At 55.4% G+C, this 24,537-nt stretch overlaps 1 protein-coding gene across 1 annotated transcript; it reads right to left on the reverse strand.

Moving 5' to 3' along the window:
• Positions 1-16,522: 16,522 nt before the first annotated feature.
• On the reverse strand, positions 16,523-24,103 carry NEU2 (neuraminidase 2). Its single transcript, XM_037063493.1, has 3 exons — positions 23,923-24,103; positions 19,113-19,318; positions 16,523-17,819 (listed from the first exon to the last, which is right to left on the reverse strand). Exons 1-3 carry the CDS (start codon positions 23,957-23,959, stop codon positions 16,881-16,883), a joined length of 1,182 nt encoding a protein of 393 aa, XP_036919388.1. The 5' UTR covers positions 23,960-24,103; the 3' UTR covers positions 16,523-16,880.
• Between the last annotated feature and the right edge of the window lie 434 nt (positions 24,104-24,537).

The following is a 24,537-nucleotide window of genomic DNA, read 5'->3' on the forward strand; positions in this document are numbered from 1 at the left end:
CTGGGGCTGCCAACTCCCCAGAGCCCCCGATGAGGCCTCTCCTCTGTCACCTCAGCTCTCCCCGACCCTGATGCCGCCATCATGACCTTCCCTCTCTGCTGACCTGCACCGACTTCTGCCCTGCCCCCAGGTCAGTCCAGGGTCCATCAGAAGGCTCCATTCAAAATTGCAGCCCCCTAGTGCCTGGGCCAATGCCTCTCTAGAGCCCCTTGCCCAGGCTCGGCCTGTAACCACCGCCCCCACCCGGCCTTCCAGCTCCCCCTCTCCCTCACTCACACCTCTGTCCCCACTGAGCCCTACACCCCAGCAGTCTGGGGTGGCCAGTGAGCCTGTCCTTGCCATTTGACTCTGGTGTAATTTCCCTGTGACACACACACGACTCATGCTCGACACATGCATGACACACGTTTCCCTGATTTGTCAGGCCGGTCCCATCACCACCCTGTCCCAACCCAACTGCCTGAGCCACCTGAATGGTCAGCTTTGTTGGCCCCCTGCCTGGTGATCCCCACGTGCAGGAAACCCCAACACCCAGGCAGGGCTGCTCTGACGGTGGGTGGGCCCGGGGAAGTGTTTCCGGCAGGGCCCCTATCTGTAGAAACAATGAAATTAATGGGCATCAAAAAAGACTCGGAACAGTGGACCGAGAGGAGGTCAGCATGTGCGCGTTCAACGTCTATTCAGGGCACTCGACGCCCTCGTGATGCCAGGTCCTACTCAGGTCCAGCTTTCTGTTGGCAAATGTCCCATCCCCGGCTGACCCCGCCTGTGGCCCCGCAAGGCAGGGGTGGCAGTGTGGCCCCGTTCCTTCCCAAACATCCATCTTCCTGCTCCGCAGTCCCTAGCATGTTTCTCTGTCGGTGGGTGCTCCATTGCTGCTGACGGCCGTGAATACCAGCTTCCAGCAATTCCCTCCGTGGCTGTGGGTACACACGGATGCATGTCTTGCCCAGAGCATTCAAGAAAATGTTAACGATGGTTCCTTTTCTGGTCACATGAAAACTTCTGAAGTTTGCAGGTGAAACACAGAACAGCACATCTTCTCACCAGCTTCTCATGCATTTTGGGGCCATGGTCACTGCATTGCCGGACGGGGGTCTCTGCCACTGCTGACCACGCCCGGCCTTGCACACAGGGAGCGGTCCCATTCTTGAACAATGTCTGTCCTCACCAGGCACGAGTAAGATTCACCTGGAGAGCTCCGTGTCAGCTGACCGGAGGAGCCCCTAGCATTTGCAGAGGGACAGTCCCGAGAGCCTTTGGAGGAGAGGCTGCTACCCGACACCTGGACAGCAACCTCCAGAGGGGCTGGAGTGACCCAACCCCCCCCACCGCAGTGCTGTCAGCAGGCGTGCAGAGGGCAGAGAACGCCTGCCACGACCCCTGCCGCCCTCAGTGCTACTGGATGGAGGTGGTGCTATGGGTGGAACACCGTTAAGTGAGAGGTGACCCGGGTCCCGCATACAGTTCAAGGTCAAGAAGTGGCCGTGAGCCCTTAGTGGCCCAGAGCCCTAAATTTATCTTGTATCTGAATGAGAGTCCGCCCAAATCAGCATCTCAGCACCATTCTGGTCACCCAAGCTTGTGCCATTGTGCAAAAGAAACACCACCCTGCTTAGGAGTGACCTACTCCCCAGGCTACGCTCTTAAGTCACACCCAGCCACGGGACTCCAGAGAGATCCAGTTGGCCTGAGTGGCAGCGCTCCGTGGGACAGCTGGTCAACCCCACTGGTAAGGGATAAGGTTGGAAAGCAGCTGACAGGAAAACAGGGCCATGGCTTGCACAGGCCCAGGTCCAGACTGGAGCACTTCACCCAGCGGTACTGCCAGCCCTGGCCAGTGCCGGGGGCTGGAGGGGACTTGGAAAATTTCTAGGAAGTCAGGACAGTGAGCAGCGGCAGGGTGGTCTGGCAGGCACCAGGTCACAGGCACATGGCCGTCTCTAGAAGCTCTGGGAAGAGCAGGCAAAACCTCGGGGTCGAAGAAATGGGCTTCTGTGGCAGCTCCCCCTGCCTGCCTTCTCCTCACAAGGAGTCTTGGTGCCAGGTCTGCTGCTGGCATCTTCGAGTTGGCTTGGCCAGATCCTCTCCTGGGCCCCTGAAGACGCAAATTTGGTTCTAATTCTGTGAAGCCACCCTGAGCACCCCGAGGAGCAGGCAGGCAAGGTCTCTGTCCACAGGCCCTGCCCTCCCCCCCCCCGCCCTGCCGTCCCCCCACGGCTCCCATAACTCTGCTTCGGAGAAGTAAGTCAGACCCGGGAATCAGACACAGGTGAGGGGCCCGGGTCCGCCTCCCGGCTCTGCCACAAACGCCCAGCGGCCGAATCTCAGTTGCATCTCTGTGGAGCTGTGGAAGGTGCCTGGTGCCAAGGAGGTACTCAGACCAGGCCAGGCTCCGGGTGGCCCTTCCGATAAGTCCAGTGCCTGGAGGGCAGAGCCTGGGGGGCTCCAGTCTGCAACCAGCTTCCATGATGGCTTATCAACCCAGGTTTGAAAGAGGAAGGGTATTGTCTAATGTGCTCTTTATCTGCAACTAAAAATAACCTAACTGGGTCAGGTTCTGAGCCTGGTGAGTCCCGCCACCAGGGGGAGCCTTGAACCGTAGCCCCACCCACGAGTTCAGGTGGACTGTTGGGCAGAGCCCTAACTCTCATGTTCTCATAGCAACAGTGCCCACAGGGCTGGAGGCAATTTCCTAAGAGGTCCTAATTGTGCTAGAGGACGTCTGTGAACACCCAAGTCCCAGCAGCAGGCTGCTCTGCCTTTTCACCGAAGATGCTGGAAAATCCAATCGGTGAACAGCGACAAGAAATAGTTTGACTTTGGGAAGAATCAGCTGAGGGAGAATCATATTCCCCAAAATAACTTTGGTCTTTTGCCAAGGTTGTTAAGGATATAGGAAAGTATCTGTAACAATACAATGGTAAGTAAAAAAAATCAGGAAACCAATAGAAGATATTGATTCCAACTATGGAAAAACTTTCTCAGGAAGTCACTGATTTTGAAAAGTGCTCAGTTAGGTGGCAATTCTACGAGCAATTTTTTTCCTTCCTTCTACTCTTCCAGGTTTCCTTTATGACTACACACCACTTTAATAATAATAAAACTAAATACATAAAATGGTAACTCTGGTTCCGGAAGGTGTGTATGAAATCCTTCAGGACGGCGTGCCTTTCTGTAGAAGGCTGGTGGCATTGCCAGGGACAGATGCCCCTCAGGATTCCGAAGGAAGAAACTGACTTCTTTCTTTAATCTTTTTTAAAAATTATTTTTATTTTTTAGGTTAAAGATTTTATTTATTTATTTTCAGAGAGAGGAGAGGGAGGGAGGAAGAGAGGGAGAGAAACATTGATGTGCAAGAGAAATATTGATTCATTGCCTCTTATTTGCCCCCAAATGGGGAACCAGCCCACAACCCAGGCATGTGCCCTGATAGAGAATTGAACCGGTGACCTTTTGGTTCACAGGCCTCCATCCACGGAGCCACACCAGCCAGGATGAAATCTTTTCTTTTTGAGATTTTATTTATTTATCTTTAGAGGGGAAGGGAAGGAGAGAGGGAGAGAAATATCAATGTATGGTTGCATCTCGTGTGTCTCCTGCTGGGAACTGGCCTGCAACCCAGGCATGAGCCCTGATTGGGAATTGAACCGAGATACTCTAGTTCGCAGGCCCGCACTCCATCCACTGAGCTACACCAGCCAGGGCTTGTGAAATCTTTTTTTAAATTAAAAAGTAACAAGCACAATGGAAAGCAAGGTTTCCTGCTGACCCAGACACCCCAGCAACATCGTCCCGAGGCCAGCACCTTGAGTATGCTTGCAGAACTCTGTGTGTGCAAACACACTCTCGCAAAGCCTCTTTTCTGTTATGCACCTTGCTTTTTCCACCTGACACTATTTCTGAACACTTCTTGGCAGGTTTTCTGTCGACCGCACTTCTTTTAAATCCAGCATGCCATCCCATGCCATGGAATAATTCACAGAGCCAGTCTGCACATGGGCGCTGGTACGGTTTCCTATGTTCACTCCTACAAACCATGCCACAGTGCACACGTGTGGCCAGGTCAGGGCACCTGCCAGGTAAACCCCCCGAAGAGCAACCCAGGCAAAAGGCGGTGCGCATTTTCCGTTCTGGCTGATGATGCCGTATTGTCTTCTAAAGTGGTTGCACCGATTGCCATACCCACCGTCTGCAGGAATCCGCCCAGACGGGCGGGTCTGGAGCATCCCACACCCAGAAAGTGACGTGAATGAAAATCCCACTTGCAAAAGAAAGTGACGTGAGTGAAAATCCTAGAAATTTTAAGGATCGAGCCTTGGTGACATGTTTGAAAAGGGTTCTCGACCTTCATTGTAGTGTTCATTTGAAACGAAGTTGTCCTCTGGTATTCACAGTATGATTTGGGTTTTAAAAGAATGCATACATTTCCTTTCCCAGAAAGCTGCCTGGCTGCTTCCTGGCCGAACATGGAAATATGCCGGGGGCCCTGGCAGGTGCGGTCTATGGGGTTGGGCTTTCGGCCTGTACACGGAAAGGTTGGGGGTTCGACTTCCGGTCAGGGCACATACCTGGGCTGTGGCTTTGATCCCTGCTCAGACATCAATCTTTCTCTCTCTCACACATCAATAAACGTATTTTTTAAAAAAATGTGAAGGGACTGGCCCAATGGCCTTGAAGGCCCCAGTAGCTTTGCATCTGGGGTAGAAAGCAAGACACACCAGCAATCTCCCCAAGGTAACCACGTTGCCATAGCAACCACCCCCTCCTGGTTCTCTGCTTCCAGGGTCAGAGAAGCCAAACTCCGGAGGCAGCAACTGTCTGGCCCTGAGTCAAGCCATCATCAGCCAGCACTAGTCAGCCTACCTGGCTGCCACTGTTCCGAGCTGGGGCAGCCCCTGCCCAGCCCCTGGGCCGCCTCCCCACTCTGTTCCAGTCCCTAGCACTTCTCAAGCCCGGATCACACAACTTCCCTAGGGCAGGGCCTAGGGCTGCATTTCCTAAATGTGCTTTCTGCCAGCAACCCCTTACTCTCCGCGGTGATTACGTGCTAGCTCCTTCCCAACTTCATACTCTATTGCCCTTCCTCCGTGCCCCAGACGCAGCAGGGCTCCAGGCTGATGTGCAGAGCCAGAGACAGACCTGGCCTGCTGGTCCCTGGCACATTCCCATCAGAACCTTCTGCCCAGCGTCATCTCTGTGTGGCCTCCCCAAGTCCCAGGAAGCCCTGGGTTTTCCTGACTGCGTCCATGCCCATTGCTCAGCTTTCGAAGCCACCAGAAAGCCACCTCTGTGCTGTCCTCCACCTGCCGCCCCGCCCCGCTGCACCACCCCTCCCCCGAAGGTCCCTGCTGGCAGGCTACCAGAAGCATGGTTGTTTTCCAACTCCACTCCTGCTGACACCCACCTCCTCTGGGACCCTGGTGTGCCCGACGAGGCCGCTCTTCGTGCAGAGCAATTCCCAGCACTGCCGGCATCATCTTGCATGCACCTGTCTGAATCGACAATTGTCTCACCGGGGGCGGCAGCCTCCACCCGCACGCCGCAGAACAGGTACCGCAGTCAGCTGGGGCGGCGGCCACGGCCGTACAGCACCGGCCAGGTGCTTTGCCGGTTTCCCACAGCTCTGCAGGATGGGAGGGGCCCGTCCTCAGCACCCGTATGAGGAACGAGAGAGAGAGAGAGAGAGAGAGAGAGAGAGAGAGAGAGAGATCTCCCCTTCTATCAGGCTACCAACCCTACAGGATTAGGACCCCACCCTCGTGTGTTCATTCAATTACCTCGAAAACACCCTGCCTGCAAATACAGTCGTGCTGGAGTTGGGGCTTCCACACGATCATTTGGAAGGGAGTCAGTTCCGGGCATAGTGGCGCCCACTCAACACCTGCTGGGCGCCATTATCAGCAGCTCAGCTCACACCTGTCTGTCAGCTCCTCCATGTGAGATGGGCTGTGAACCTCTCAGCAGGAATTGCCCCGGGCGGTCGGTATCTCAAAAGGTAGCCGCCTGATAACCTCCATTTTACTGGCAGAGACACTGAGAACCAGGGAAGGTAAGCACTTCACCTGCATGTTAGTGGCTGAGCTGAGATTCTCCTCGTGTGTGCTTGACCTCATACTTTGACACATACGAGGGGAACACCCCGAATGGAACTTATTTATAAAAAATTGAATATTCTTCCATCTTCAAACTTCAGTCACCTTCAAAGTTCTCTCCATTTGGTGGACTACACCTATTGAGACATTTTTTCCACTGCTCAGAGCAGTTTTTGAACTCGTCGATTTTGATGCCTTTTAGTGCTTCCGCCATTTTTTTGTTTGTTTGTTTCGCCTCTAACGGATTGGCAAAGCGTTTCCCTTCGAGGACTGTTTTCATCCGGGGAAACACACACAAAAAGGCGCTCGTGTGATAAAAATAGTCACCTTCCAACGCATCCGTGTCTGCCCCACCATTCGCCTACTTCTGCCTCTGGGACCATGCCCAGTGCCACCCAGACCCTCCTGGGGTGCCTCCTGCCCTGTCCCCTCACCGTATAAGCAAGCTTAAGATTTTTCCATCTTAAAAACAACCAACCAAAACAATAACCACCCCCCCTGCCTTGGCTATTTGAAAGGCCTCACTCAAGGTCAATCAAACAGGAATCTTGGATGTCCCAGACGGTGGCCAAGACTGAGACTCAGGCTCCCACTGGCTTCCTTCTTGCCTGGGGATTGTCCTGTCCCTTCACCATAACCGATGACCTTTGGGTACATTGACCTCATTCACGGGCACAGTGTTGCCTCTCCCTGAAGCTGGCTCTACCCTGCCCCCGCCCCACTGAAACCTTCTCATCTCCATCTCCCAATTTCCTTCTCCTAAAGTCATCCTGCCCACTCCTGCCCCCACCCCGACATTCTTCTGATTGCACCCCTGTGCCCCAGCGTCCTCCTGACCCGCCCTATGCATCTCCCCTACTTTGTTCTCGGCTTCCCTTCCAGCTTCCCCTCACTCCCCCCCAGGGCGCTCTTCCCCTGTGGCTCCCACATCCGCATTTCTAGCCTTGGCCTTCCAGAGCGCCCCTCCTTGCTTCCTGCTGCCTCTGTGAATACGCAGTGGACACTTAAGCCCCGCCTCCTCTGTGCGCAGCATCTGCCCGGGAAAACCTGCTCTCCCACACGCGCTGCCCACCGGGATTCCGACCCCGATCCACCCAGTCTCCCAAGCCAGAGCCCAGGTGCATCTTCCTCCCCGCCCTCGTCGGGTGGGTTGAGCACGGAGCTGTGGCACTCTGCGGAACCACCCCCTGTGGTGCAACTGCGTGGCCCTGGCCCTGGTCCGCCCTTGCATCGTCGGTTCCCCCAGACTTTCCAAGGGGACCTCCATGAGCCAGCGCCTCAAAGCATCCCGCTCACACCGCTCCCTCTGTCCTCCTGTTCGCACCAGGGCTCTTTCTAAAATGCAAATCTGAGTCTGCCGCTCCCTCCCTCTGTGGCGGGAGGAGATGCAAGCTCCCTGGCAGGTCACGCCAAGCCCTTCGCCTCGCCCGCCTTTCCTGACCTGCTTCTCCTCCCGCACTCACTCTGGCCCCCGCGCCCCCACCAGCACCTCGCCTGTGTCATTCATTCATTCCACATGCACTGTCTGAGAGCCTCCCCTGTGCCCAGACGCTGTCCCAGACCCCAGGGAGGTGCCAGGGAACGAACACCCCCGCCCTCCCAGAGCTTCCACTCCCCGTGAGGACTTCCGCCCACCCTGCACAGTGACAGTTGTCTCCAGTCTAACCACTCTGTAGACAGGTGGGCAAGGACACTCTCAGGAACCCGGCCCCCTGGCTCAGGCGTTTACCTGGTAAAATCATGGCCAAGTAGCTTTGTCTTTCTCTGCCTTGGTTTCTTCCTCTGCAAAATGCGGACACTAGTAACCTGCCTTGTGGGGCTGTCGCGGGGACTGAACGAGTGAACACCTGCAAAGGGCTGAGAAGAACGCCTGGTCCACAGTCGGGTCTCAAACTTTTGTTTTATCCCCTCAGCCCAGTGCTCAACACATACCGAGTGCTCGATCGATGTTTTCTGGTGGGATTAAAGAATGAAAAAGGACGAGTAGCTACACATTAGAACTACGTTCTCCCTGAAAACCAGGCGGCCCGCTGCCGTAAACCCGCACTCGGGAGGCCGCTGAAAGACCTGGAAAGAAGGGATGTGCTGCGTGCATGGAGTCACCTGGTCTGGACACCAGCAGCCAGCTGTACACCCTCGGACCCAAGCCCCTTGTTCAGAGGGAGGGCCTGACAGCTCAGCCAGTCACCGTTTAGGTATGAAGGTAAAGGGAAGGAGGTGACCGTGGTCAGGGTTTGTTGGGGCCTAAAGACGGTGAATGCAATCCATTAAGAAAATCGCACCAGGAGGGCCTGGCTGAGGCAGCCCCAAACAGGATGCTGCAGCCCAGCCAGGTAGCCCCCACCCTTGTAGGCATCTCTTAATCACGAGTACTACCTACCAATTAAGATGCTGATCACGCGCCCACCCACCAACCGTCGCCAAGAGCATGCAGTGAGCATGCACAGGACAACCTATCGGGACCACCTCCCCTTTTCCCTTCCTCTCTATAAATAACAGCCCTGCCCAAAATAAAATTTGCGGCTTGATCAGAAACCTGTCTTGCTGCCTTTCTACGCGCCTCTTGCTCCCATCCCTATTCATCCGTTTCAGGTAGACTCGGGACCCCCGTTGACTGTTCCGCGGGACGGAACAAGGGTTCCATCTGTGTTTGCTGGGACCCTTGAGCTCTGGTCCGAGGCAGAGGTCGGGGGTGGTGCCCGCAGGGGGCAAACACCATCCAGACCAGGACTGTGTGACCTTGACCAAGGCGCCTGCCTCCCCAGGTCTGTGTCCCACCTGCACCAAATGGACAAAATCAGACTAAAGAATATTCAGGACCTTTCTGACCTCCAGGATTCTAGAACGTTCTGTGTGATAAACTTGAATTACAGACCACACCGAGGAGACAGCAGGGGCCATGACTTATGAATGAAAGAACAAGTGCAGCCAATTTCCTGGGAGCGCGGGTGTCTAAAAGAACGAAAGGGGGAAAAAAGTAGGAAGAAAAGCCATTTCAGGACAGCTGAACTTGTGAGGAGTTGCACTTCCCATTTGCAAACGACACGTTTCAGGAGATTTCAAATGTTCGTCTTCGACTCAATCATTCCTTTTAGAGGATTCACAGGACAGAGACAATCACAGATGAGCGCCCCCGGTTTGCTCACAAAGATATTCATCTCAGTGTATTTATAATAAAACAAAGAAAGTAGCTTCAACTCCTAATCCTCAAGGAATGGTTAAATAATTCATGGTATGTCTCTTTGATACGTTACCTTTTCTTTTGCAAGAAAATAACGGAGAGGAAATGTGTACAATTCCATGTCAAGTGGGAGAAAAATCATTGTCCTGCAGTGGCTTTGCTGCGTGGTCTGTTTCAGGAAAAAAAGAAAGAAAGAAAAGTTTGCGGACAAAAGACCAGATGAAAATGGGTCTCTGGTTAGTGGGACTGGGGTGACTTTTTTCCTGTGTCCTTGCACTTCCGAATGTTCGGCGTCGAGGACTTTGAAACCCTCCCTTGAAAGCAGCACAAAAATGGAATTTGAAAAAGTAACACTTTGCCAAAAGTACAGTCAGCTTTCTCACCTCTTTGAGCGGTGTGATGAAAGTCTCCCATTTAAATACTGGATTCCTTCCTTCCTGCCTCCTTCATGTGGTGGGGATGGGGGGGTGTCTGGTGCCAGCCCTGAGATCTCACGATGCGGAACGGGGCCTCTGAGCACGAGCTCTCTGCGGCTCCTTGCTGTGCCTGAACCGCAGCCTCCTTAGATGTGCTGGGCTGGCGAGTCCTCAGAACAGGGCTGACATCAGAGCTGCATGTCCCCGCCCACTCTGGCGAGGCTGGGAAGGCATGCCAGGGAAGGAAGGCGGCTCATGCCCAGGTTCTGAGGGTGCAGGCTCTGAGACAGAACTCTGCATCTCAGAACCTGGACGCGTGGACCCCTTTGCCCTTCCACGATGTTCAGACACAGATGAGGGGGACAACTAGGAACAGAGGTGGGAGCACTGGTCTTGGCTTAGAAAGCCTGGCTGTTCCCCTGGCCCTGCTTCCCCCGGGCTATGTGGTCTTGAGGAAGTCACCCGTTTTAGTCCCCTGTCCACTGCATACAATGGACTTAGCTTTGAGGCCACTTCTGCCTTTTGTGTCTTGCTCTGTGCGTGGCCTTGCCTCTAAGAATGGACAAGTTTCAGCTAGTCTTTGTGGCCACATGTTGTTCCCGGTTAACCTCGGCTGTGCAGAAAGAGGGTCTCTCCTGAGAGAGACAGACCCTCTGTATTGGCACCACTGGGTTCAGCAGCGTCCCCCGCCCCCCCCGCCGGCTTCTCTGCAAAACCATGCTCTGGGCCTTCATTCCAAGGTACTGCCCTGGACGTGGCCCGGCCCTCTCTCCTCTCCCAAGCCTCACGCGTGCTTGCAGCAGGGCCTTCTGGACCTCCACCACTGCCACACTCCAGGTGTCCGACACAGAGAACGGTCTCTCCCGGGAGGAACGGTGGGTCCTGGAGATTCAGCTGGGGGTCTGTTTAGGGGGCTTGGTCTTCCATGGCATAAATCACCATGACAAGCTGGTCCGTGGGGAAGGAGAGGGGAGGAGCAGAAACGCTGCATGAGTATAGCACATGTGTGCGTGTGTGTGTGTGTGCACACATGGGGCTTTGGTGTGACTACAGTTCTCCAGGGGGAGGCAGAGTCGCCATGGCTGCGGTGGACCTGGTCCGAAGATGACTCTCGGAGCTTTTTTATTTTCTTTCTTCCCTTGTTTAAAAAAAGGCTTTACTTATTTATTTTTAGAGAGAAGGGAAAAGAGGGAGAAAGAGGAAGGGAGAAACATTAGTGTGTGGTTGCTTCCTGCACACCCCCTACCGTGGACCTGGCCCACAACCCAGCCATGTGCCCCGACTGGGAATTGAACCGGTGACCCTTTAGTTCGCAGGTCGGCACTCAGTCCACTGAACCACACCAGCCAGGGCTGCTTTTTCAGTTTCAATCGACAAATTTCAGACGGTTTCCACCATCGTGGGACAGTGTGTCCAGGGCTGACTCAGTGAGAGCATGTGTCCCACAGTCATTTCTCAACAGAACGAAGGCAGGCAGTGGACTTGCAGGAGCAGACGGGGCCCCAGATGGAGGGCCCCAAACACACAAAGGCTGCAGCCATTCTCCGAGTAGCTCCATGACTTTAGAATCATGGAAAAAGTCATCACACGCCTTTCTCTTGGGCTATGCCAATTAGAAGCTATATTTAAGTTCCGACACGGCCCCGAAGGGCCCAGGCTCACCCTGCAAGGGCCCACTGAGGTTGTAGCTCACTGCATGGGTGTGTGACAGAGGAAGGGCCTGGGTCAGGGTGGACCTCAGCTGGAGGGCAAGGCAGTAAGAGACCAGTGGAAACTAGAGGCCTGCCTGTGCTCCAGGCCCCGGGGACAGAGTGAGACAGCCGTGCCCAGCTCTGCTCTTCCTGCTCCATCCATGCATGCTGCTGGCAGACACAGAACTTCGCCTGCCTCTCATTCCCACCCAGATCACAGCCCCCCTCCCTGGAGTCCCCAGGGTTTCCAGGCCTTGAGTCCCGCAGGCAGCCATCTGTACCGGTGAGACCACCAGGGTGGGTCAGGGTGGTCTTGCAGAACTGGGAGGAGCTTCCTGTGTCTCAAACAAAGTCCTGGCTAGATCGGGTCCACGCCAGGGTTTCTCCAGGTTCTGAAACTTGTACGCACACCAGAATCGTCTGTCGGGCTTGCTAAAACAGATTCTGGGGCTTCAGATTCAAAAGGTCTGTAGGGTTCGGGAGCACCGAGGATCTGCGTTCCCCGCAGCTTCAGGGCTGCACTGGGAACGCGACTCCACAGGCGGGCAGACAGCCGGGCCCGGGCTCCGAGCACAGCTCTAGGGAAAGAGGGGAGACGAAGGTCCCTGGGCCGGATAGGCAGCTGGGCGCTGGTCAGGTCCTCGGTCTGTGGCTATGGCTCCGTGAGGAGGACCTCTGGGCCTCTGTGACAATGTCACCTCCTCAGAGATGCGGTCTCTGATGACCTCAAGCACAGCAGCTACCGCTCTTTCTCAGCCGTGTCGCTCCCTTCTACACGCTCTTTATCACACACTGGTGGAGTTGTGGTTCCTACTCACTTTCCATGTGTTTCTCATCCACTTTATTCCACAAGATGAGGGTTTCTTGAGGATGGTACCTCTGCCTTGTCACTGTTGAATCCCCGTCGCCCAGAGCAACACATCCTCTCTTGCCGACACGCTCTTGCTGTTGTGTAATGGGGGCCACGGCCACCATTTTGGGAGCAAACTGAACTCTGGGCGCCTGGAGTGAGTGGTGTGGAAAAGGTGGCCTTGGCCATGTCCCTGACCCTGATCTAGTCCCCGGGTCCTTTATGGACCAGCTCGGTAAGTCTTTGCGTTGGGTGAGGCTGCAGCGAGACCGCAGCCCATGGCTCTCAGTACCCCACTGTCATTGCAGGAGCTCTCAGATGCCTTGAATGAACAAAGCAGGGACGTGGATGGGGATGTGGTGGCCACAATGGGCCTCGTCCCAGGGTTCCCTCATGGTGACAGGAGCTCCGATGTTCCCGTGCTGATAGCAGCCCTGAGTCAAATATCTGCAAGGACAGGGATCAACAGGGCTCACCCAACCCGGAGCTTCAGGTCTCCCAGGTCTGCCCTGAGTGGGGTGCGCTGTGAAGTCAGGCTCCCAGCTCCCTGTGCTCTGTACCCTGCCTGTCGGGGCACCAGGCGGAGCATTAAGCGGAGTATTAAATGGAGCTTCTCTATGAGACCCCGTCCAGCTCGGGGCTGGCAGTGCAGGAATAGCAGCCATGTACTAGACACACACACACACACATACACACACACACATGCCACCAAGCCCACTGATGTCCCAGGCAGTGCCCCCAACCACGGGCCACAGCCTGGAGCTCTGGTGTAAGTGACCTTGGGGGCCACCTTCCCTAGCCTTTGGAGGCTGAACTACTTCTGACATTTTCAGTCCAGCAGTCGGGGCCTGAGCGTATGTTCATGGTGTTTGCTTGTTCGTTCATTTGTCTGACAAGTGATTTTTAGGGGAAGGTGGGGCGAGGGGAGGGGCCTGCTGGATCTGTGTGCCCATCTGTGGGTGTGTGTGTACCTCTAAGGACACAAGCTGTAGTAAAAGTTCAGTTTCAGCCCTGATTGATGAGGCTCAGTGGATTGAGCGCAGGCCTGCCAACCAAAAGGTCGCCAGTTCGATTCCCAGGCAGGGCACATGCCTGGGTTGCAGGCCAGGTCCCCAGTGCGGGAGGGGGTGCGTGTGAGGCAGCCACACCTGATGCTTCTCCCCTTCTCTTCTTCCTTGCCTTCTCTCCTCTCTACGAGTAAATAAATAAAATCTTTAAAGCAATTCAGTTTCACAAAGTGCTCTGAATACATCCCCAATGGCATCCTGGAACAGAAAAAGGACAGGAGTGGAAAACTGGGTGGAATCTGAAGAAAGTATAGAGTTTGGTTAGTTGTAAGCCCCCGTGTTCATTTCATAGTGTTGACCACTGCACCGAGGCGGTGTGAGATGCTCGCACTGGGAGGAACAGGGTGGGGCATTCGGGGACACTCCACGCCATCTTCGTGACTTCTCTGTCAATCTAAAACGATTCCCCCAAAACAGTTTATCTAAGAAACTCACTTCCAAAGTTTTATAGTCCAATATAACCTATTAATTTGGAGGTTTAGCAAGCAAACCCACTACTCAGTTCAACTTTTATTTTGTTGAGATATAACCACACAGCAACGGGTGCAAGTCTTGCGTGAGCTGCTCACTGCACACCCTCCTGACCAGTTCCAGGCCCCACGCCGGAAAGTTCCGAGCCCCCGGGAGCCCCCCTCCAGCCCTTGCCACGGACAGTGCGCCTCCACCCGACCCAACCACTCTCTGGACTTACATACCACAGGGTGGTTTCTCTGTTCTCAAACTTCCAATAAGGAGAATCATAAAGGATGCACTCTTTTGAATCTGTCTTCTTTCACTTGACATACTGTCTAAAAACCAGCCATGCCGTTGCACGCAGCAGGAGTTCACTCTCCGATTACTGGGTAATGTTCCGTCGCATCAGGGCTGCCCAGTGCAGGTACCATTCTGTGCTTCGGGGACAGCTGGGCTGTTTCCAGTTAGGGACTCGCATGAACGAAGCAGCTGTAAGTGTTCTCACTTGTGTGCTCAGGCCCTGTTCCCGGATGCGTGGCATCACTGGGTCGCAGAGCGCTTGCACCTTCAGATTTAGTAGACACTGCCGAGTCTCTCTCACGCCAGTCACGCTTCCTCCAGAAACGCAGCAGACTTCCCGTTGCTTCGCGTTCTTGCCGCTGCTGCCAGTGTTCCCAGTCACTCAAGTGTGTACGTGTCTCAGGTTGTAACGTGCAGGTTCCTGACGACCGTGTGTGTGGCCGTGGGTATCTTCTTTAGGATATCCTCTTCTGTGAAGTGCCTGTTCGAGCCTTTTGCCCATTTTTACTGCACTGTTTGTCTTTTTCTTATTGTAGTTGCTCTCTCTAGATTCTGGATACGAGTCCTTTGTCAGGTGTACGTATAACAAATGTGTTTTCCCGTCTACGGCTTTTCGTTTCACCCAAAGTGGTATGTTTCAAAGAATAGATCAATTTAGCTTTAGTCAAACTAAGTCTATTTTTTAAAAAATTCAAATCAGAAGACTCTGGTGTTTGTATACATTTGGACCTAGGAAAACTTTAGAGATCATCAGTGCCGATGGTGCTGAAGCCTTATGGTCACTAGGACAACTTGAGGAGCTTTTGGAAAAAAATACCAATGCCTGGGCCCCCACACCCAGAGAATATGAATCAGTGGGTAAGAGCTGGAGCCCCAGCATCAGCTGGTTTAAAAGTTCCCCAAGGAATTCAAACAAGCAGCTGGAATTGAGACCCACCAGCCTCTGTGATGGGTGGGGGTCTAAGACAGGGATGTTCTGCTTGGCAGTGGCCAGATACCCTCTCCTAGTCTGCCTCATCTCATGACCTTTGACAGGAAATCGACTCTTCCAGAGTGGTTAGAGGCGGCCAGTCCTCAGTAAGATCCTTGGTGGGTCTTTCTCTCTCAAACCTCTCCACTTGCCTGGGACAGGCCTGATTAACGCCCACTGTCTTGGTGTGATAATTAATAGCACTGCCCTTGCAGAAGTGTCCTGATTTGGATAACACACAGTGGGATGTGTTATCCAAATACATCCCTTGTATTACCCTTGAGGGTGTGCTGCCTCTCGCCTGCACGCCCTTTACTCAGACCCCTCACTCTGCCCCCACCAGGTGCCCTGGCAGGTGTGGAAGATACCAGGTGGGCATCTCCGAAGCAGAGGGGCCCATCCCGGTAACGGCCAGGCCCTAGTTCCCCATCTTCCCAGCTGGATTTATTAAAACCCCACAAGGAGAAGCAGCCCTCAGGCAGGAGGCCATTCCCGGGGGGCCGCACCCAGCACCAAAGCCACACCTCCAGTTCCACTCACCGTGGAAATTCCACTTCTCCACCGCCTGGCCCCATGGGACACTGCTCAACTGCACCAACCCACCGCCTTTGCGCCTGTGTCACTGGCCCCTCTGTCACCAAACTGCCTGACTGATCCAATACGTAAGAGAGCCGATTAGAGGAGGCGGGGGAAAGCCAACTCTTCCACAGGGACACGTGACCAAAGCCCCTGAAGGCCCCGGAGCTCAGACAGGTGTCAGTGTCACCCTTTCCCCTCTCTCTCCACCTCCACCTGGTGACAGCTGTCACCAGGAAGACTGAGTGCCCCAGAGCAGCTCTGTGTCACAGATGTGCATTCAACAGCTCCATCCCTGCCACCCCCTCCACACTTCGGAGTCATCTGGGTGATCAGAATTTCATCTGTTCCTCTAGCCATGTCACCTGCACAAAAATAACTTCTTATAACTGTAGTGGACTGAACAGCGGGCCCCAAAGACATGCCCAGGTCCTAACTCTCAGAATCGGTGAGTGTGGCCTTATTTGGAAAAGAGCCTTTGCCGGTATAATTAAGTGAAGGCTCGCCCTGGATTGTCCAGTTGCTCCCTGTATCCAACAACAGGTGTGCTGGCAAGGGACAGAGGAGCTGTTGTGGGAGAAGGAGGAGAAAGGCATCAGAAGACAGAGGCATTAAAGTGATAGAGCTGTGGGCCGGGAATGCCTGGGGCCACGGAAGCCGGAAGTGGCCCAGAAGGCCCCTGCCCTAGAGACTGGTGGGTGGGGGGTGGGGGGTGGAGCACAGCCTTTCAGACACCCAGACTGTGGACATCCAGCCTCCAGACCTGTGAGGGAGCACATTTCTGTTGTTTCAGCCGGCAGCTTTGTGGTGACTTTGCCACGGTCCTGGGAAACTGGTCCGATGGCTTCCGCTAGCTCGGTTCCCTAGACGCTGCCTGAGCTCCCCTTGAGCAGACGCACAGACACACTCAAATACACCCACAGCCACATGTCTCTGCTCACTGACGGCATTGCCTCGGCCTTCCCCCAGAAACAGTTCTCCCCAAGAAGAAGTGGGAATCGCTGGGTACTTTATTGAGACGCGCACAGGAGCTGGGGCCGAGAGCACACGGCACTCTCTGTCCCTGCCCCATCGAGGGGCCCTGGGAAGCCAGGCTCCCTCGGTTTCTGGGCTGGAAACAGAGTCTTCTGAGAAGGTGAAACAGCCAAGGAGGACGGGGCCAAAGACAGACCTCACACTTTCGGCGATGGGAACCAAGAGTGTTTGTGAAATCAGAGGCAGACTGATCAGTCTCTCGGTCAGGGGAACAAGAATTGGGGGGAGGGGCGGCACGTGTCAGGCTCACCGAGGTGAAAATTCAGCTGGGAAGGCTTGTTTCAGGGTGAACATGAGGAAGACGATCTCCTCGTAGTTATCAGATTCATACAGACACCCAAACTGGGGTGAGCCATCGGGGCCGACACCCAGGCTCTGGAGGTCTGAGTAGGCGCAGCTGCCCTTGGCCAGCAGCGTGGGCTGGGACCAAGCGTTGGGGGCCGGTGGCCGCGTGTTGAGGTAGACGCCCAGGTCGGACCTCTGCCGGGGGTCGGTCGGGTGAGTGTAGAGCAGCCACCTGTCCGAGGAGTCTGACACTGCCCTGGGGCTGGGGAAGCTGACGATGCTGCCGTGGCAGCCGTGGGGAGGCTCCACCAGCTTCCGCACCGGCTGAATGCCGCTGAAATCGAGCCCATCGTTGGTGCTCTCAGCCTGGACTCTGGCGTGGAGGAGGCTTCTAGCGTTCAGATACACTACCCGCTGTTTTGCATTCCCAACCTCGGCCACCTGGCACTCCAGGGTGTCCGGGGCCACAAAGTTGCCTCTTTCCCAGGTGAGCCCGTGGTCGTGGCTGATGAAGCAGAAGGCGAAGGGGCTGGGCTGCAGGTGGGCATGCAGGTTCCGGTAGGCGTAGGCGGGCACCAGCAGGCTCTGCTCCCCGTCCTGCAGCTGCAGACAGTGCCCCGGGCCCACTGCGAACGTGGCCCACTCCTTGTGGGCGGGGCCGATGGCGGAGCCCGTGAGGTCTCTGGCAGGGCTCCAGGACCTCCCGTGGTCCGTGCTGGTGACTTGGCACAGCCGTGTCATGTTGACCCTGGTGTGGAGCTGGTGGTGCTCAGAGATCTGCCTGGGGATGGCAATGAAGAAGAGGAAGAGGACCCCTGTCTTCTCATCATATAAGGGGCTTGGGTTCATGGACCGGTGGCCCTCCAGCTGGGCTTGGGCCACCACCTCCTGAGCGTGCCACTGAAGGTGAGGAGAGGAGAGGAGAGAAACGCTGCTTTAATGTGATTGGTGACAATGACCGGAGTTGACTCCGGGTGGGGACATCTCATGGGCTTAGGTCCAAGGTCCTTGAGGAAAAGCATTCATCCAGACCCCCCCCCCCACTGCCTGCCAGAGCTCCACCTCACTCCCTCAAACGCAGCCCACTGTCCCTGAATAGCCATTGCCTCTGTTCCCACTGACACGGGTCACAGAGAACCTACACTGGGCTTAGAATAACTTTTATTCTAAGCTTACAGTGGTCACAGGGGCCATTCAGGCATGAGCCATTCCCAGCTTTGTCCTGGTTCCCTAACCGACCAGCCCCAGCCAAAGCCCATCCCGGGAAAGTGAAGACTGGGCAGTGACTGTGATTGTCTGACTTGCGTGGGGCCACCTGTGACAGTCTCCTCCATCTTCTACATATCACACTCTAGTCACGCAGCCTGGTCTGGGGGCATCTCCACAACACTAAGGGTCACGCAGAGTTTCCATGATTCCCGAGTCTATGCCATCCATGCGGCCCCTTTGCCGTCTACTGCATTTGGTCACAGCTGTCCCCAGAGAGCGATTCTAAAGGTGGGCTCTGTCGGGAGCCTTACATCATCTCTTCTACCCTAACCCCCACTCTTGGGGGGTGGGTCATGGGAGCCCCATGTTACGTCTGGACAATGAGAAGCTTAGATAGGGTACAGATGTTGTCCAAGACCACACCTCTGGGAAGTGACAGAACCAGAACTTGAACCCAGGTCCGTCTGCTTCCGACCCCATGCTCTGAACTGCTGCTACGCCACAAGGACCACAGAGTAACGATGATACTGGCATTAAACCCTGTGTACGTGATACACCAGCCTTGGGTGTCTCTGTCAGAATCAATGACTTGCTCTACATGCTGGAACTTGGGGACACAGAAATCACTCCCACCCTCCCCAGCCCCCACTCCACAGGTTAATTTTACTCAAAGGACACACCCCCCAGTTACGTGATAAACCAGCCCTCCCTGGGGTTCTCAGTGACACAGGGAAACCTTTCTGAACATCAGCTTCCCAGGACCAGTCCAGTCATGACCTGACGCTGACGCTGCTGGGCTACCTGCACTCGGTCCCGGTGAACCCAGGTTTTCTGGGCGGCTCTTTGGGGCCCCTTGCTCTGCCTCATCCACGTTAACAGTGGGTTTCCATGTCCCCTTCCCCTCTGTCCCCAGATCCCAGCCATCGAAGGGGGCCATGGTCCCCGTATTCCCAGTGGGACTACTGAAGCCTCCTCCTGCCGTACCTTGACCTGGTGGGTGGACGCACTGTAGCTCCCCCTGCGCAGGACGATCAGCTCAGCGTGCTCGTCCTTCTTGCTCACCCGCTTTTCCGCGAAGGCCAGCAGGGTCTTCTGCTGCGGCAGGTAGAGCAGGGCAGGGATTCTGTAGGCGTGGGTCCCCGACCGGAACACTCTCTCCTTCTGCAGGGCGGGGCAGGGCGCCATGGGGCCTGGGGAGGGGCAGAGAGGGTCCCCTGCAGCCACATCCTGAGATGGGCCCGAGCCATCCTTCCAGGCAGGGGGTGCCCACGCCACGGGCGAGCCGTCCGAGGCTGTAGGCTTGTCCTCCTTCCCCACAGGATTTGTCCCCCTTATTGCCTTCCAAGGTCCTGTCTACCAGCTCTGCATGTGCCTGCCTTGGAGTTTGGCAGAGCTCTGTCCATGAGACTTCGGGAAAGGGGGATTTGGAAAAGTATATTTTGTGTTGAATTTTTATTCTAAGTTAACAAACCTCACTAGGACACGTCTGTGATAACCTTCAACTGCTTTTGCCAATCAGATGCTAAGCCTTGGGTTGGACGAGAGGCCTTGCCAAGTGACATTCTGCAGCTGTCAGACTGCCAGAGGATGACACATATGTGCTTTTTATAACTGCAGAGCCCTGGAAAGTCACCTTAGGGAAAAAGGAAAAAGCTGGGGAAAACCTTGCCTCCCCAGGCTCGCTGCCGTCTGAGGCTGCGTTCCCAGCGTGTGGGCTCAACCCAGGGCCAGGGAGGCACCTCTGGAATGGGAGACAAAGGCTCCTGACAGCTTGCCTGGGCTGGGAGGGTCCTCCAGAGGTACAAAAAAATAAACATTAAAAACAAGCATTTGGCCAAAAGGGGTAGGAGGCGGGCAGAGATAACTTGGTGACCTTGTGTGCCGGTGGCTTCCATGCTGGGCCACCAGGGACTCTAGCTGCAGTTAGTGTGAGCGGCCGAGCAGGGTCCCTCAGCTGAAGAGAACCCCCTGCTGGTCATCCCCGGGAGGACTGCAGCTGCCGCTGGCCTGCCCAGAACCTGAAGCCCCGGCCCGTGACCTAACTGGATGCTCTGCGGCGGACCCAGGCACCACGGGGCTCCCGAGGGCCAGCCATGACAGCCTCTCCTCTGCGTGCCCTTCCCCACTGCTTGCATTTTTTCCTTCTGGGTATGTTATTATCTCTTGACAACTTATTTAACGTGTCTGAGGAACACATGCAAACCATCAGTATTGCAGCCAATCCCAGACGAACAGCATTGTTAGGACAGTGTCACAAAGTAAAACTAGCAAGGGCAAAGGCCGCCAAGGTCAAAATGCACAGCTGCCCAACTGTGGGAAAAACAACTTAGTCTTCGTGATAAAATCTCGTCCCGAAAAACTGGACTCTGAGCGGGGGGGGGGGGGGGGGGGGGGGGGGGGGGGGGNTTGGCAGCCATAATGGTGGCTGAAGAAACTTTGTTACGAAATGTGAGAAAAAAAAGCCAATACAATTCAAAATGAAAATGAAAATGCTGATTCAGCATGGCAGTAATGTCCCCTAGAAAATGGATTGGGATTAATTTAGGCTCCGGAGTGTTTGCCTGGGAGTGGAATTGCCAGCTCCTGTGGGAATGCTGTGTTTAACTCCCGGAACAGCTGCCAGGCTGCTTCCCACGGTGGCTGGCCTGGCTCACGCCCTGCCAGCCGAGTACGAGGGTTCCAGTCTCTCCACCTCCTCCTCGGAGACTCTGGAGACTCTGGCCTTTGAAAATCGCCCTCCCAGTGGGCGTGAAGCTGTGATCCCCATGACTAGTGATGTGGAGCATCTTTGCCTGGGCTCCTTGGCCACGGGGAGTGGAATTTAACCTGGAGGCAATGGGAAGATTTGAAATGTGTTTAGGCAAGGGAGTGATCTCACCTGATTAATGAGTTTTTAGGAAGTCGCTCTTCTAGCTTCTGGGGACAAGGGGCAGAGGGTGAGTCTGTTGCAATTTTCCAGGAGAGATAAGACAAAAGCCTGGAGAAGCAGACGCCTGGACAACAGAGAGAGGAGCCTGGCTCGTAGAGCGAAAACAGCAGAATTCACATGATTTGGAGGGAATTAGGGAGACTTTGAGAATGCCTGAGTGTCCTGAATGGATTTCCACAGTGCCTCTGAGTGTTTCCTGCTTTCCTCCTTCACACTCAGATCCTCCAGGGTAGGGACAAGTCTGTCCTTCCGCCCAGCTGTGCTCTGGCCCTGAGCCCTGCGTCGTTCTGGGAACTGGGGAAGCTGCGTGAATAAAACAAGCCAACCCCGTGCCCCTAGTCTGCTAGTCCTTGTGCGTTTAGAGCCACAGCTGGCGTGGGGGGGGGGGGCGGTGGTGGAGGAAAGGGGCACCTTGAGGTCCATTCCGGAGGGTTCTTTTCCATTCTCAGTAGCTTAGCACCAACCCAAACTCACACGTGCACAGGTAATACCAGTCCCCATATGGCTTCATGGTGATGATAGCAAAAAGGTAAGTGGCCCTGGCCAAGCGCTGGGCACTCTTCAAGGGCTGTGTAATATTTTTTAATTGGAAGTTGTATTTGCAAACTGCATTATTTATAATACAGCTGACAAATGGTCCTCGCTCAGTCCCCACGATGCCCCCATGAAGGCGATGCTATCATCCCCATTGCACAGCTGAGTAGACCAGCCCTTAGGCATCAGAGCTGGGTCTAGAGACACTTCTAACCCAGTCCCCCTCTGAAGCGGGGCTGGGGGACGGGGGTCTGGAAAGTTTCACCTCCCTGCACCGCATTAGTTCCAGGGATGAGTCAGCCCCTGGTGTAGGTGGCTGCCCACTCGGCCCCAGCTCTGGCTCAAACGTGGCAGCCACTTCAGGATGAGGTAGTAGAAAGAGAACTCGGTTAGGAATTGGATTCTGGGCCTCGGTTCATGCCCATCAGGTTGTGTATCTCTGGGCAGGGACCTTTTCCCTGGCATCTATCTCCCTGCCTGGCAGGAGGGGGGCCAGAGGAGGGGACCCTGAGGACCTGACCCCCAGGGGAGGCTGGGTGGGGCCTCAGCAGACAGGCGATTGGAGAGTCAACAATGCCAGCCTTTGCCCTGAGACACTGCCGTTTTGTAGGTCAAAAATAGTTGAACAGTGGCAATTTCAGCCAGTCCCACCTAAGGCTACCAGAGGCCGCAATGGCTCATAGCCTCGTGGGCACCAAGCCCAGGGCGAAGCATCTCACACTAGGAAGCTCCCTTCTCCCCACTCAGCCCGCAAGGCCTGCTCCCACACTCCCAGCTCAGAGTGGGGAAGCTGAAAAGCGAGTCACGAAGGTGGTGGATGGCTTCCTGGAGCTGGTGAAGGTGGAGGATTTGAGCCTGGATCTGCCTTATTTCAGAACAGACGCCCCTAACCACTGGCCTCTCCTGCCACAGACCCGCAGCTGGGACTGAAGTCTGAAAGCTCCTAAACAAAGGCCAGTGGTGGAGGGGCCCTGACTGCCTTCTCTCTCCTCCCGGAAGCACCGTGGCAGCTGGCGTTCCCTCACCTCCTTCAGGAGGACTGCCAATTCACAAATCTGTGCTGAACACGCTCCATGGGCCGGGAGACAGGTAAACACACGAGCCCTGGGCCAGCCTGCCTGCCAGGAGCCCTCAGTGATAAGTGAAAGCCAATGCTTCTGGGGATGGAGACAGAGGCGTTCTCTGCAGTATTTCCCCGAGGAACGGCCCTTGTCCTCGGGGCCGTTCGGGTGGAAGGTTTCGGGTGGAAGGCTGGCCTGTTGGCTGCCATGTTGAAATAACACCATTTCTCCGAAGAGCAGACGGAGCCTGCATGTGGTCTGCCTCAGCTCCAGGAAAGCAAGCGAGTGGGGCAGCCTCTTTCCCCCAAGAAAACCACGACTCTGCCAGGCTCGACAACTCAGCTTGGTCCCTGGCCGGGTTGCTCAGCGAGTTAAAGCGCCTTCCCGACACATCAAGGTTGCAGGTTGGAGCCCTGGTCAGGGCGTAAACAAGAAGCAACCGATGAATGTGTAAATAAGTGGAACAATTTGGTGTTTCTTTCTCTCTCTCTCTCTCAAATTAATAAATAAACATTAAAAAACACAAACAAACACCCAAACAACTCCACTTGGGCCCAGTGCTCTGCGGGGATCCCCATTCCAGGCGAGAGGGGCTCTCGCAGCTCCCAGGCCAGGCCAGGACCACTGAGCATCCTTTTTGAGGGTTGGCCCAGCAATAACATGAGGGTAAAGTGAGGTGTTTTCTTGAACTGGCTGATCTGAGCCTCCATCCCACATTTCCCATCCAATGTGTCCTCTGGACACCCCCCCAAAAGTGGATGACATCTCAGAGGTTGAGGACCCGTAAGTTGGCACGCTTAAAAATTGCCACCATCTGAGGCACCCCCAAGTATGGTACTATCACCCCATAATTACCTGGTACAGAAGAATTCCTGTTTATATCAATAAGGGGACAGGTGGGTGGATTCTGAGGGAAGCTGGACCTCAGGGAGAGGGAGTCTCAGGTCGGATCCTGGGGCCCGGCTTGGAAATCAGCGTGTGTGAGCAGAGGCAGCGGGAACCCAGCTTCTAGAAGGACAGGGCAGTTCCCAAGCTCCCCTGGCTTCACCCCGAGTCTCACAGCCTCCACCACTGAGTCGGGGCCTATAAACACCTGAAGGAGGCCCCGACTTTTGCCACCCACTCAACTGCCACCCAGTTCCAGGGTGATGTCAGCGTACAGACCCAGCCCTGGCCCAGTTGGGACGCTGCCTCTCATGAACCTGGAAGGAGCCCGGTATGTAGTCATGCTGAATCAGAATGAGCCACAGGCCGTCCGAGTCGAGCTTACCTCTTGGATGCATGCGGCGGGCCAAGTGTGTGCGCATCAGGGACCTCCGACCTCCAGGGCCTGGGAGGGTCCGCAGGTGCAGCCGGGGCTGGGGCCACCCGGGCCTCCCTCAGCTTCTCTTCTGGCTCTGCCTGGGCCAGCTGGCTGAGCAGGGCAGCTCTCTTTCTCTCTTGTGGCTCAGTTTCCTCCTCTGAAAAATGGGAGCAACCATGTCACAGGAGACGGCAAGCTGCCTGGGAGCAGACCGTATGACTCGCCTGCTACCTCAGCCCTGACCTGCAGTGTCTGGGATACGTCATTGGTGCTCTACCCACACTCGCCAGCTGAGCGAATGGAGGGGCGAGGCTGCCTTTGCCGGCGGGGCCACCCCAATGGGTGAGCATTCGCGTGGGAATGCCCATCTAAACCCCTTACCCAGCACCAGCACGTGGACAGACATGGCAACAAGCCATTTGCTTCTGGGCCCCCTGCATCATACCCAGGACGAGACCCACCATGGCCCACCATGGCCCGAGCTCACTCCCAGGACGAGAGTCGGAGGCTGGCACACAGTCAGAAAGTAAGGTGGCCCACCTCACCCAGTCCACTGCCAGGGTGGGGGAGGCTGCGGGAGCT

The sequence above is a fragment of the Sturnira hondurensis genome, unplaced genomic scaffold, assembly GCF_014824575.4.
Source record: "Sturnira hondurensis isolate 20B ecotype Veracruz unplaced genomic scaffold, ASM1482457v3 Scaffold0014615, whole genome shotgun sequence".
Lineage (NCBI taxonomy): Eukaryota > Metazoa > Chordata > Mammalia > Chiroptera > Phyllostomidae > Sturnira > Sturnira hondurensis.